At 42.5% G+C, this 15,319-nt stretch overlaps 2 protein-coding genes across 3 annotated transcripts in view; one reads left to right on the forward strand and one right to left on the reverse strand.

The window, feature by feature from the left end:
* Positions 1-15,319, forward strand: part of ogfod3 (2-oxoglutarate and iron dependent oxygenase domain containing 3) — a 133,863-nt gene that overhangs the window by 27,470 nt on the left and 91,074 nt on the right. Inside the window, exon 9 of one of the 2 annotated variants that reach the window (XM_072666805.1) lies at positions 1,015-3,256. The exons of the other annotated variant lie outside the window; for it this stretch is intronic. Coding sequence (XP_072522906.1) covers positions 1,015-1,151 — 137 coding nt within the window. The 3' untranslated portion in view covers positions 1,152-3,256. Of the gene's footprint in view, positions 1-1,014; positions 3,257-15,319 lie in introns of those variants that run through there. 2 annotated transcript variants of the gene reach the window in all.
* On the reverse strand, positions 342-13,304 carry LOC140543676 (urotensin-2 receptor). Its single transcript, XM_072666804.1, has 2 exons — positions 12,188-13,304; positions 342-1,192 (listed from the first exon to the last, which is right to left on the reverse strand). Exon 1 carries the CDS (start codon positions 13,302-13,304, stop codon positions 12,237-12,239), a length of 1,068 nt encoding a protein of 355 aa, XP_072522905.1. The 3' UTR covers positions 342-1,192; positions 12,188-12,236.

Here is a 15,319-nt window from a genome sequence, read left to right on the forward strand (position 1 = left end):
GCTTAGACGGCAAGTAAAATGGCTGCATTTTTGTTACAGACAATGACTCTTGGTTCCCGTTACTGCCACTGTAAAGACAAGCATAGTCTGAAAGATTCACTAAAGTGAACTATTTCATACCAAACCCCTCATCATCGAAACACTTCTGTAAGTTGCACTGGATGAGGGCATCTACTAAATGCCATAAATGTAAATATAGCAAGATCTAGACATGTTAAACACTAGACTGTCTCTAACAGAAGAGCTCTCTGTGTCTGGACTTAAATAATTATTAGGTCAATTATTCTCTATGCATTTTCTCAACATTATTAGATTCCTGTACCTCCAGAGATGGCTCCACCACACAGCTTTTATTCAAATAATCAACAAAGACATTCAGCACCTTCCAACGTTGCCATGTTAAGGACATTTTAACATCTTAATAAGATTCAAAACCATTTTCATGCTAAGTAGCTGTCTACAAAGGTCAGTGATAAGCCAACATAGCAGAGGCGATTTACATAAACGCTCTGCTATTTTTGCAGATGTCTCCTTTTAGTGCTGCAGATCAAGTTAGGCAGCAGTACAGTCTCGCTGTACAAGCTCACATTTGTCTAATTAGTGCTTGTGATGCTCTTGTGTGGGCAGTAGGGCAGGGACAAAATTAAAAATTACCTGTGAAAATAATAGTCCGTTACATTGGAGAATGCCTCTGCTCGTGACTTATCACATATACTTGTTCATCATCTTCATTTTGGCTACCATTAACAGGACATTACAAACATCGTGAATATTTAAATACTAGCTTCAAGGTCTAGTTTTTATATGCTGCACATAGAAAACCCTTCCTTTATAAAATAGGAAGGAAAACTGAAGAGCTGGAGCTGGAGCTAGATCCTAGCCCTAAGCAAGACTTTAGTCCAAGCAGGTCTTGTTTCAGCTCCTGTATTTTTAGGTCCACTTCCTTATTCCAGATATTTAACACCGCTCTTCATTGTCTGACTCTGTTCATCACACTGCTTTCTTCTCCTGCAGGACGTGTGTCCTTCTTTTCCTCGGGCTCTGAGAATCTCCACCGCGTGGAGAAGGTCGTCTGGGGCACGCGTTATGCCATCACTGTGTCCTTCACGTGTGACCCCGATCATGGGATAGCTGACCCCACTTTGCCGTAGGGTCTCTCTTAAGCTTCGGAGACTGGCGCCTTGCTGGAGCCCTGCGACAAAAACATTAAGTGAGGGAAATATACTGAAGCACAGATTCCAGACTTTCTGTTTGTCTTCGAAACCAGCCCGGCAGATTTTTGTAACTTTTGGACAATGTTTCATTTGCTTTGTTTCTTGAAATACAATCACAGTAATGTTAATAATAATCCATTTAACAACTACGTTATTTGATTTTTATTGAGACAAGACATTTTTATGGGGAAAAATGACATTTTTATTGGGAAAAGGAACCTTTTTATTGGCAAATGGCACATTTTTTTTTCCACTTTCAAAAGTTTGTCTTTTGTGTACCTTATTTTTCTGTATAAGGAACAGCTCTGGTGTGTCTGTCTTTAGCTTGGACTGCATTTCTTTTTTTTTTTGTGTTTGATTTTTTTTTTTTTGGTTAATGGATTTTTCTTCTGTCTGATTGTGTTTTTTTTTGCTGTCCTATTTGTCACAGTTGTATCAGCTGTAACGGTTAAATCAGACAAATGGCACAAGTGGGAATTCTCAACAGGTGGGATGAAAGAAATTACTGACAAAGAGCAGAGAGATATCCTACTGATGCAGCATATGCAGTGTTTTCAATAGCAATAGCCTGCGCATGAGCTTATCATTGAACACTTTTCTTCAACTGCACAATGTTTTGCTAGAACTGTAAAAAGGCATGGCTCAACAATATAAAATCATGAGTCTTACCAGGAAGTCACTTATTCTATGCTCAAAGAGAAACGGAATACATTTTCACTCCAGAAAAAAAAAAAAGTTTAGTTTACTAGAGGTGTACCAATACATGGAGCTCAGCATTTAGCTTGATTACTGTGCAGAAGCTTTCAGCATCTGAGAAAACTCTATGTGAACATTCATCTGGGCAGTAATGGTTTATTTGTTTAAAACATTAGAAGAAATACACATTCCACAAGAGCAAATGAAAATCCAGTATTTACAATTACCATTTAATATCTAGTTTATCTAAATAATGCTATTAAGTAAATCAGGTGAGCTGCTGGTGGAAGTGAACAAAACCACAGCCACTAACTGATGTCACAGAGAAGTCAGCAAGTCACCAGAATATCAGTAATTTTACTGACAAACAGCACGCTGCTTTCCTGTATTTATGTTTAGCTGCAGTTATTTTAATGCTGTATAGGAGTTAATAAGCAAACACTCACTCACTGCTTGTTTTAAACAAGCAAAAGTCTCGTGCCTGCCGAAGACAAGGGCTGGTATGACTGCAGGTATTCATTCTAAGCAACCAGCAGCACACCTGATTCCACTTGTTTCATCAATTGGAGTCTTCAAACAACTGATCCCATGTGCTTCTGCTTGGCTGAAATAAATACCTTGCACCATACTGTAGATCACAGTATTTTGAGCACTGTTTGAAAGAAGGCGACTGATGACTGTTGCACGTCCTACTAATAAGACTGGAGGAGGAAGTGTGTGTGATGACATTGAATGGGCTGGTGCTCTTTTGGTGTTTGCATATCATTTTCATGAAATTGCACCTCCTTTTACTTGCCATTTTAGACTATTTGTCTGCTTTTATCCCCACCACTTTTCTCTACTCAACTTGTATCACTTGACTTCATCTGCACAATTTCTTTAGTAGTTTGCAGTAAGTAAAGGAAGTGCTATCAATGCAAATCTTTAACCTTTATCATGCTCAAGCAACACCTTTTTTTTTAGTTTAGTTTAAGTTTCTGGTGTCTCTAAATTAGCTAACCAACGAAAAGCAATCAATGATCCAGAAAACTGCAAAGCAGTTGAACTTTGTCATCTGGCAGAGGACCAGGGATTATATAGAAGTGTGGAGCTTCACATTTATTACACTGTTATCCTGTCATTTCATCTGCTACTCTGGGAAATTTGAGCTGTCTGCTGTTTTTAATAGCATTAGTGATGTCTCACTGCAGTGTTCACTGTGTTGCTCATAAAGCGACCATAAGCACCAAACAGAAGTGAATTTATCTGCCCATTTTCAGAAAGTGTGCATGATTATCCTGAATGAATTCTGCTAATTCAAATAATGACTGAAGGAATTTTGTAATAAATGTCATTTGAAGATCTCAGTGCCTCAGATTTAATCAGGTAGTTCTGTCTAATCAGCTGAGTTTCGGTGCATTTAATGGTTCGTCGAATCGCGCAGAGACAATCAACCAAATTATTGCCACTAAAAGGAATTATGTCAATATCCGTTTATTGCTCTGCAACCACTTTTTGTTCTCTGCACGCTCAAAAATAAAGATGCCACAAACAGTTATTTGAGTGATGCCTTAGAAGAACCGTTTTGGTACCGTAATAACTATCTTTGTAAAAGAGATGTGAGGCAAAGAACCTTTTAAATGTTTGAAGAAGTGATTGAAGGGGTGCTTTACCAATTTAAAGGTTCTTCTGTTTTAAACATTGGCTCTTTATGGAAACAAAAGTGATTCCTCTATGGCATCACATCAACAACCCCTTTGTAGCACCTTAAAAAAAAAGAGTGGATGGGTTTCATTTAGCAATGTTTAAAGGGGAGGTGTGCAAATGTGAAGAACATGTTGGAAGTCTAAAACAACCTTTTCAGGCTATGCCCAAGTGTCTTGTGAACCCACATTTAGTTTACAAATTGTTCTTCTATTAATTTAGCTTAGTTTTTTAAGGTAGAGCCCTTTTGACATGTGAGATGCTCACTCTATACAGAGGCAGAGTGGTTATTTCCTTTTTTCTACCCCCTTTTTCAAATCTCTTTCTGGTTGGTAGCATGATGACACTGAGTTTCTGAGGTAAACTTATGACCCTGAATTTTCTATTTACTTCCTATCAGTTACGGGCCAGAGTAGAGAAGCATCTGCTGGTGTGTCCATACCCCAGAGAGTTTACTTTGAGAAACGCTTCAATTAAACAGACTCAGTTGTGAGATGTCATGTGGTGAATTATTCACATCAGGTGATTCCAGGTTTCTCTCAGAGCTGTTCTAGCAAATCTGTCAAAACCTGTCAAATGCGTTCTGTCTTATCTCCCTCGCAGCTGAACTTCTTATTGACTGCTATCTGCCATCTGATCTTTTCATTATTGCTTCAAACACTTTCTGACTAAACTTGGAGACCACATAGGGCAGCTAGCAGTATTTACATGGTTGTTAAATACATTCATTGAACTGCCTTTGAGTTGCGGAAATGAAAATGGACCTGCAGTCCATCCTTATTAGAGGGGTTCTGTGAGCTCTGAGTCAGAAGACAGACTGTGACTGTGTTTGACAGAGCATTAGGGTCTATGGTGGTCTGTGGAGACAGACTTTGGGACACTTTATACTTATGTCTGTACATGTTAACATTTTTGTTTATGCTGCTGACTGTAAACAACAACAACAACAGTTGTACCGTGCTGTTAATAGTAGCACAGTAGGACATTGCGTGTTTGTGGCAGGCATTTGGATGGAGCTACATGATGTTCTGTTCCTGCTGGTGTTACATCAGCAAGAGACTAATTAGAAAGGTCTGTAAAATTACTTAATGAATTATACATTGATTCGATTTATTGGAGGATGATGAATATGAATAAGAATGAGATGATTTTTGAATTGATCATTTAAGTTTGCTAATAAGTCAATCTTTTGCAGCAGTGGAAACGGAGTCTAGTCTCGGGGGCTCGTCTTACCAGTGTAATTGTTGTTTGAAGTGAACAGCCATGTAATTTGCACCGGACAGAAAGTTGGTGTATAGTAATTCATTTCCAGCTGTCCGTTGATCGCTCTCCTGAGGGAATGAACTTGCACTTGATGTTATAGTTCAGTTAGAGCGAATGTAGTATTCCTAGCTGAATTAGATCAAAACCAGAGGAACGGGTCCCTCCTAAGATGCTCATAGACAACGTTGAGTTAAAAGGTAACATTTTATATTGCCAAAGATCTTAGAGAAGCATTAGAAAGATGATAGTTAATGAATATGCAAACCCGTCTGTTCGCAGCACTGACTGAGCCTATAGTGCAGTGCCCCAGTGTACCGTATGAAAGGAGGCATATTATTGATGTTACAGACACACAACATATCGTTTGAACTGAGAACTGTGAGAGTGTCCACAGCATGAAGAGTTATAAGATAAAGCAGTTTGACAAAAGCTGGACTTCGGTGCCTCTTTTGGGGTGGTAATCCTTTTAACTCCATCTTACATCAGTCTTAATCTCATTACACTCCTGATGTGATCAAAGATGTTCCAGCAGGTTGCCAGTTCGATAGAATGATTGTGGAGAGTGGAAAGACTGTGAGGGCTGCCAGACATCATTCATTCTCCATTATTTTTCTTCTTCAGAAAGATTTTAACAACTGATTCCAGCAACTACACACTTTCAGAACTATGAACAATACTCATGCATGCCAAAAGGGGTTCTTCAGAGCCACAGAAAAATTGGTTCCCTAAAAGGACACTGAAAGCTGAAAGTTCTAAGTTTTTGTTCTAGAAGCAAAGGTGGTAAAACAAATGTGCCAAACAGTGACCACATTTGGTTCCCTAAAGAACCTTTCAGTGTACGGTTCATTTAAAGAGCTCAATAAAAACACTTCTTGGGTAATAAAAATGTTTTGTTGGAACTTTTCAAACATGTTTTTAGTGATACCATTAAAGATCCACTCTGGTTCACTAAAGTATGGTTCTTTAAAAAGCTCAATCCAAAAAGACGGATCAGGTGGGGCCTCCATGGGTTGCATCAATGAGCTTTAGGTTCACCGACTGTCCTTCCTCTGAGAACTTTTGGTAAGTACTGACCAATGCACACCAGAATAAACCCACAAGACCTGCCTGATGTGTTGCCTATTCTTCCTGCTTTTAACAGGAATCACCTTCAAGAACTGTCTGTTCATTTGGATAAAAAAGGTGCACGTATTCATCACTGTACAGTGTGGACTGTACAGCGAAATGTGTCCTCCGCATTTAACCCATCTGGTAGTGAACACACTCACACACACACACACACGTGTTAGGGGCAGTGAGTACACACACACACCCAGAGCGGTGGGCAGCCAACTCCAGCGCCCGGGGAGCAGAGAGGGTAAAGGGCCTTGCTCAAGGGCCCAACAGTGGCAGCTTGCCGAGCCCGGGAATCGAACCCACAACCCTGTTATCGATATCCCGGCGCTCTAACCGCTGAGCCACCACTGCCCCTAATGTTACAATGCATTTGCAAGTAATGGTTCCTGAAAAACCTCATATAAACAGTTCATAAGGGAAATAAAAAAGGTTCCCCAAAGACCCATTTAATAAAAGTGCAGTGTGGAAAGAAAGCATTGGCACATTCCTTCCTATACAGTAATTAAACATAAAGATGGTTCTCACAGCAGTTGTAAATGTGAGGGCCTGAATTAAACAGTCAGTAACACAAGCATCCCACTGGCAATAAACTGCAGTGGTGTTTACAATGAAATCATAGAGGAGTTATTTTGCTAAACCGCCTATTTGCTAAACCCAATGATAAGGAACATCGAGAGGATATGGGCGATTTCAGAGGAAATTCATGAGGCAGATGCTGTGAATGTTAAATAAACGGTGGTGTGTATTACTGGCACTCGTTTATGGCTTGTGTAATGTATTATTCTACGTGACTTTACTTAATGAGAGCGTTTTCCCCACATTGCCATTAGGTAAAGTGATACTCTCAATATGCACATCTGACTCAAATCTTCCACTTTTGGGCTAATCCCACTTTAATAAATGATACTTAAGCGGCCTGCCACTGAGGTGCAGAGCACCGAGGGCTGCTCAAAAATCCATCTCACTGCTTTGACCCAGGACTGGGTTTCAGCTCACTTTGAATTTGATGGCTGTATGAAACAGTCAAGTCCCAGAACTGAGCCTTGTGCTCTTTTACTGGCCTCAGAGAGATGGAGACTGTAAAATTCTTTTTTTTTGTCTCCATTTCTTGTCGCCGCCAGCCAGAAGCACATACAGTACAGATTGAAGAGTTTTTTTTCTTCTTCTATACTGCCGAGATCTCCAAGTGTACAAAGGGCTGTGATTCAAAACTGAAGCCTTCAAGGCTACTGCTGTTTTCACAGCTTCTTTTGATTCTGTCCAGCTGACTTATGGAACCCAGTGGCTCAGTGTTTCATTCACATAGTATGAAGTCTGTCATTTCTCTTGAATTGACATGGTCTTGTGGACTGCATTACACCTAGTTTTCCTTTATACCTGATTGCACATATAGTGCACTGAATGCTTGCATATAATTCCTTGACCACTGCCTCTGCCTTGGTCAAACGGCAAATACGCAAATGCACCTGTGACCTGTCACTTAATGTCTTACCAATCTTACCATGGCCAACTGCTGCATCCATCTGTACCACCAGTTTCAGTGAATACATTAACGTATGAGTACTGGGGTTTTATCCAATCCATGCATATGCAAGACAGAGAGACGTGGGACAAGCAGCCGGCGACAAATGTCACAGTTACGGATGTGATCAGGAACATGATCACGGTCCAGCTGGGAATCTCTCAAGCAGGTTTTTTTTTTTTGAAAGATGAAATACATATCTTGAATCAAAGTCATGTCTTTTATGATTTAACTCTCTTCGGCTAGTCAAAGAAAACTGACACATCTGACTGAGGGAAATGGCCTCCAGAATTGAGACTTTTGGGAAGGGGTTAGGTGAAGCTTTCTAGATGCATGTTTTATGCATGTCTATAGGTACAGCTTCAATATTTTGTGTGGGTCACTCTCAGGAGCTCAGGGAATTCCATGGCCGAGCAGCTGGACTCCACGCCGCCACTGGACTCTAGACTGTTCTCTGGAGTGACAAATCTGATCGGGCAATCCGATGGACGAGTCTGGGTTTGGTGGTTGCCAGGAGAACGGTACTTGTCTGACTGTATTGTGCCAAGTGGAAAGTTTGGCGGAGGGGGGATTATGGTGTGGGGTTGTTTTTCAGGAGTTGGGTTCGGCCCCTTAGTTCCAGTGAAAGGAACTTAGTTTTGTTTACCAACAGATTTTGGTAAACTTCATGTTCTCATTTTTGCGGGAACAGTTAGAGGATGGCCCCTTCCCGTTCCACCTTGACTGCGCACTAGTGCACAAAGCAAGGTCCATAAAGACATCATATTAAACCCTATAGATTAAGAATGGGATGTCACTCCAGTTCATATGCGTGTGAAGGCAGGCAAGCAAATATTTCGGGCAATATAGTGTATGAAAAGCATCATTGAGAATCTGCAGTGGTCACATTGTGGCATGGCATTACCGGTGAGGCCCGTCTGAAACTAATTAACTTGTGCTATTGCGAGTGTGGGCAGTGGTAGCTCACTGGTTAAAACTCAGGGCTATTGCTGACAGGGTTGTGGGTTTAATACCTGGACTAGACAAGCCCTAAATTTCTTTTTTTCCAGGATTGCTGGGTCACCAGTGTTCGTTCTGTTAGTCTGTTAGTTTGTTCTTGCGATTTGTTGTGGGCAGTGGTGGCTCAGTGATTAGCGCTCCTGGCCATTGATGACAGGGTTGTGGGTTTAATACCCAGACTTGAAAAGCCCTAAATTGTTTTTTTTCCCTAGTGTTTGTTCTAATGTTCAGTAAGTTTGCTCTTGTGTTGGCAGTGGTGGCTCAGTAGTTAGAGCTCTGGGCTGTTGATGACAGGGTCGTCGGTTTGGCCCCTGAGCTTGGCAAGCTTGACCCTCAAGTAAGGCCCTTCACCCTCTCTGCTCAATGGCTGCCCACTGCTTTATGTCTATATATATATATATATATATATATATATATATATATATATATATATATTGTGTGTGTGTGTGTGCACATGCCCACTGCTCCCCCTTTTACACGAGTTTTACATGACATTTTAAAAAAATCACTTATGATGAACAGAAATTCACCATATTTTGGTAATATGAAAGCACAAATATTTTGGCAGAGCTGCAGTGGCATGCAAAAGTCTAAGCACCGCAGATCAAAACTGCTCTTACTGTGAGTAGTAGAAGATGAACGCAGTGGCTCAGTATAGCATAAAACATGCAATTTCTCTAAAATAGACATGATCTTATGGTCTGCACCAGGAGGCTAAAGACTTGACATGTCTCCCCCGATAAACACGAAGTCAGGCACCGCCGCTTTTCATACTGCCACTAATGCGAAAGCGCTGGGCAGCAGACACACTCGAAAGAAAGCACTGGGACCCCAGCTCTAGCACACCATTCCTGCATCCTCACTACAACATTTAACATCAAAACAGCTCCATGCATTATGGAAACCAGTCCTGATTGAGTTTAAGTATATATTTCTGGCCAGAATGAGCAAATATGTACTGAATATGAAAAGAACACCTCTCCAACTGTTAATCATGTCATGGGCTTGTGTTGCAGCCACTGGCACAGGGAACATTTCACTGGTGGAGGGAAGAATAGATTCAGTAAGATGCCAGCTAATTCTAATCAGAAAACATCACATTATCCATAAACAGCTCAAAATAAAGAGGATAGCTTCTAGAGCAGAATCCTATTCTTAAAACACACCTCAAAATCCACAATGCACTGCCTTAAGAGGTCCACAAGATTCTCAGTTGCCTGGTTAGGTCGTATAGAGCCCCACTTGGGCCTTTAGTTATGTTTAAGTTTGTGTGTCAACAGGGGTCCTTTTAGGGTTACACTGAACCTGAATGTGTCTTGTCTCTATGCTAAGCTAACTACTGGGTCACTGTAGCCATTCCGCTTTTCTTGAGGAATGTGCCACACCTGCTCTTTTGAAGTCTGATGATGTTTAGGTTTGGGGACCGTAGTGGTCATGGCAAAAACCTTCAGGACTTGAGGCCATGCACTCGCCTCCGTTTCTCGCCTTCCGTGGCCTGACTGAGCCCTGTTCTAACCAGCTCCAGGTGTGTGACATTAGGGCAGGGCCCAGGCTACTGTGAAGGCTGGATCACTGTTCCCCCGCTTCCTCACCGCCACAGTGGGCATGTAAAAAGGCCCAAGAATCTCGCAGCACAAAAAGAATGGGTGAAAAGCTGTGATATTTGCCACTAAGTACTGACCATGCAGGATGCTCTAAACCCTTTTATTCTTTTCTTAAACTTAAAAGTAATCTTGCTTAAAATATAAAATGTATCTTTAACTTTAGGAAATCTTCTGGAAATCAGGTCATCTTTGACTCGCTTTTCACAGTACCAGATTTTTTAACCAGGTGTGCCCTGCTTTTGCACACCACTGTACCTGCACAGACTGTCAGACAAACTGTCATAATAAAAGGATAAAGTGATGAACTGTATGCTTCCCTGACACATCCGGAATATTCTGAAACACCGTCCCTGCTCTACACAATTTCCAAATTGACCATTTCAAACGCTACTTCTTTATTTATTTAGCCTTTTTGTTAGCTTCACTGTAGCCGTAGATGTTGTCCATCATGTGTTGCACTGTGTACCACTTAAATGTGGAGAGTAAAAATGAGTGCTTGACCTCAGCTGCCTTCTTTTTCATTTCAGTTCCGCTAGCAGCAAATTAGTCTGCGAGTCTGTCTAGCCGTCTGATTAAAGAGCTGACCTTGCTTAAATCAGGCATGCGCTGAACAGACCTCATTGCTGATGGATTGTGTACATACTTTGCTGCAAATTATTCATTTTCAGTGACACATATTTGGTTTTAAGGTGCAGAGGCCAGGCAAAGTCCTCCCACGTTCTACATTTTGGTTTGGTTGCTTGTATTTTTGTATATTTTAATGCATTTAATGCTTCAGAGAAAAGCCAAGATATCCGTTATGTTTTTTTTTTGCAGAGGAAACCACTGGAAAACGTTTACAGTGACTCATAAATGTCTCATTATCTGCAATGATTTCAGCAAAAATGTTCCCTCATCCTTGTTTTTGAGCATGTTAATGAGGAGATTTCATATTGTCCTGACCAAGAGAAACCAACCTTTGCTGACAACAATCTGGAGATTTAGTGCTGATTCTGTATAGAATATGTGTGTGTGTGGCTCAATGACATTTAGGTATATTGTATATCTTTATTTTTTTTTTGTAATCAATGGGACTGTTTCAATTGCTAACTGGAAATACCATATATTAACATTAACTGCGTTCAGCCTAATCTTCTCACACTACTAATACGTTAATGCCGTGAGTGTGCACGGCAAAGTCAGCTGTGTTAAATCAACACCTCAAGAGTTTATATTTACTGCACTCTTCAAAATAAAGGTGCTTCAAATGGTTCTTTGAGATAGAGAATATAAAATAGAGATTGTGCTGGTGCTAGTGAATATGGACCTGGGGTCTAGAGCCAAACAGTTGCATTTCACAAGGCAGGATTTTGTCCATTAGCCCAATAACTAAAAGGGGAAGTCCATAGAATTTAGCAAATTTCTGCATAATTAATTACAATTAAATTGCTAAAATGTAAACAAAGTCATTCAGAGTGGTCTGATGTGAAATGGTGCTTTTAATTCACCTCAACTTTACTGTCATTATACAGGGTTGTGCAGTCCAACAGATCACTGTCATAGGAATAGGTTTTAAGGATTTATGGGAGAACTTACCAATGTGTATTTTCTTTACAGTGGTGGTGATAGAAGCCAGGACTGATGATGTGATGTCTACAGCACAAATATAGCCATTGTATTTCCCTATGTCAAACTACTGAAGCTGCTGTGCCTTCCGAGTTTTGTATGTAATGTTGATGAAGGTAACAAATAGTGGAACTATATTGAAGCTCTTATTGTACTTCTTGTAGAACGATGCCTCAGACATCAGGCAGCACATTTGTCATCATTCATGTACATGTTGCCTTGAAGGGAGCGAGCTTTTAGAGGCATTCAACCCTTCTGGATCCTTTAGCACCACTGTGAACAGTCCTGACAGCTCTTAATGTATTAATTTTGAACACCAAGCCACTCTAAATAACTTTATCTATATCTCTGAGGCTCTCTGAAAAATGGATAGAGCTACTTTTTAAAGCTCAAACTCCAGCTTGTCCACAATCCAGACCCTGGGCTCAAGTTATCCAGCTAACTGCGAAATCTCAACTGTTCAAAAAGCAGAACATTTGATCTACCTCAGCTTGGCTCCTCTGTCGTTTCCCATCACTCCTCTCCGTCCTCGCCTCACTGCAGCTTCAACTGCGCCATCACCAGCGTCTCGGAGTTGAACTCGAACTGGTTGCTGGACGACGCGGACTTTCCCCACGAGTACAAGCTCGGCGGCCGCTTCTTGAAGGACGACGTGTAGCGGTAGAAACTCTTGTGGCGGTTCTTGAGGTACTCCCTGTAGTTCTTGGTCAGCAGCGTGTAGAGGAAGGGGTTGATGCAGCTGTTGCTGTACGTCAGACACGCCACGAGGTAGTTGATGCACGTGTGCGTGTGGGAGGCCAGTCTGAGGGGCTGGTGGTACAGGGGCAAGAGCTGCCAGATCCAGAACGGCAGGAAGCACGCCCAGAACACCAGCACGATGGTGAAGATCATGATGAGCACCTTCTGCTTGGGCGAGCGCTTGTTACTTTTGTTGACGGCCGAGGACTTCTGCGACTCCAGGTACGTCCTGGCCAGGCGCGTGTACAGGTAGCCGATGATGAGCCCGGGAGCCATGATGCTCGTGCAGAAGAGAACGGTCAGGTAGATCTTGTACGCCTGGGGCGCCCAGGTGGGCGCGCACATCCGCTTTAGCCCCCCGTCCGCGGCCTTCCTGGTGGTTTGGTTGACCATGATGATCATGGGCAGGGTCAGGAGCAGGGACAGGAGCCACACGCCCCACGCCATGGCTTTCCTGTAGCTCTTGGAGCGCTTGACCGTGTCCAGGGGCTTGGTGACGGCCAGGTAGCGCTCCGTGCACATCACCGTGAGGGTGAAGATGCTCGCGTGCATGGTGAGGAGGTCCAGGCTGAGGAGGATGCGGCAGCCCACGTCCCCGAAGTACCAGTCCTTCAGAAAGTAGGTGCACACCACGAACGGGATGGTGGAGAGGTAGAGCAGGTCCGCCAGAGCCAGGTTGATGATGGAGATGTACATGGACGTGGCGAAACGGATGGAGTGGCACATCACGGCCAGCGTGTACACGTTGCCCGACACCCCGACCACGTAAACAAGCGACAGCAGCGTGCCGAAGGTGGACGTGATGACCAGCTCATCCACGGAGCTCGCGCCGGACGCAGCGCCGCCGGACCTGCTCAGATTCATGGCGCTCCTGTGGAAGCGGCTGTCTGCAGGAGCTATAGCCCCCCCTTTTCTGCGACGCGCTCTTCCCGGGCGCGAGGTGCGCGCAAGCAAGCGAGCGAGCGAGCGAGCGAGCGTCACCGCCACTGCCTGCGGCTCGTGACGTCACCGGGACGGCTGGCAGCGGTCAGTTTGGGCGAAAAGTTTATTGGGGAGATCAGAAAAACAAAAAAGCACCCGGTGTGTATCTCCTGTGGAGGCTTTTTTTTTGTATCTCCAGTCTTAGCAGTGCGTCGAGGTTGGCTCGCGCTGCAGGGAGTCAAAAAACAAAAACACAGCACAGCATGTAAAAGGACAGAGATACGTGTGTGTACGTTAACAGATCAGCTTTGCTTTTGTCCTCACTTTATGATAAACAGGCAGCCCGTTCGCCCGGCTGTGGCACCTCTTTTACGCACGGGCAGAGAGGCTATACATGGAGTCCGAATCTGACGCTCTATAAATAGATACAAAGATCTAGACATATTATAACTGTACACCCCACTCAGAGCCCAAGATCATGGGAAATTGAGTTATTGCTGACTACAAATTCTTCAGACTCGCTTGGTCAGACCAATGAGAAACGCTCTCGTTATTAAAACGCACAGAAAAGTGAAATCATGACACTATTATACATGCTAACTTTTCCCCCGTTGGAGAGCGTTTTTTTTATGTAGCAAGACTTTTCAAAAGTGTGTCTCTACGCCTGTTTCCCCCTCGAAATCATTAAATACACCTAAAACATACAAAACACAGATGCTAATGTAAAGACAAATACACTGGGACTGCACTGGCTCTGCCTTTTGGCAGTTTTTTACGCACGGGCAAAGAGCCAATAAATAAAAGCCACCTGGACATATTCCATATCCATTACTCAATTCAAATCCTACGAAATCCCTTAGGAAAATGCGTTATGGCTGTTTCTTCGTACGCCGTGTTGCGTAATTGCGCATACTGTATTGCGCATGCCATATCTCGCAAAATCTGCATTTTGCCATAGATTCCAATGACGGTGAAGAAATAGAACTAACCACACGTCTAGTCACGAGTCTATTGAGCATCTTTGCCTCATTAATTTTAAATATTACTAATTATCTGTTAATTTCATTAATTGCTTTTAATGAAATTGCAGTAGTTCGATCTATCTATCTGTATGCTCTTTAAATCCAGCAGTTAGAGTGCAGAGCCAAAGCAAGTGCACTGTATGTGCATGTGGGCGGAATGTGAGCGCACACACACACGTGTATTCTCGCGCGTAACCACGTGTACGCGTGTGTTCACTTTCTTGCCTGCGTCCTCAAGGGAACTACAACGAAATGGCCAGGGACTCACGCAGTGCCATTGCAGTGCTTCCTGATAAGCACCCAGTAGCGCACCCGTACGCGTATCTTGGAATGAATTAATTTCAGTGTGCAACAAGTGCTATTGATTGAACTGAATGCACCGCACGCGCTCTGTGATTGCTGATATTGTTAATCTATGGAGCGTGTAGCTTCTTTGATTTCACCCCTGTATCCCGGTGCAGAAGGCAGAGAAATCAATGTCAATTTGTTTAAAAAATATTGGCTGGAAATAAGCAGGGCAGCTTGCAATGGGGAAAAGGCTACACCTACAAAACACTGAGCCTGATACTAAATCCAATCCAGGGAAAAAAGTCGGGTGCAGAAGTGCTCATAAACTCCATAGACTATATGGCTCGTTCTTGGAATACTGATCATGCTGCTGCTGAGAAAGTGCCTTAAATGCACTCTTCATGTAAAGCTTTGCTCTTCTGAATTAAATACAAATACAGTATACAAGTTTGGCACAACTGACGCCTTGTGTTTTTTTAACTAAGACGTAATAAAAACCTCTGTAGTTAATCAAATCTAAAATGACATTAACACTGTTACTGTGTATTTCATTACAAAAATCCCCCTTATGAAGTCAGTAATTAGTAATACCCCTTTAGAATAAATCACTGCTACCAAAACACTTTCAGTTCTTGTAGTTGAAATTTG

This window comes from Salminus brasiliensis, chromosome 22 (assembly GCF_030463535.1).
Source record: "Salminus brasiliensis chromosome 22, fSalBra1.hap2, whole genome shotgun sequence".
NCBI classification, from domain to species: Eukaryota; Metazoa; Chordata; class Actinopteri; order Characiformes; family Bryconidae; genus Salminus; species Salminus brasiliensis.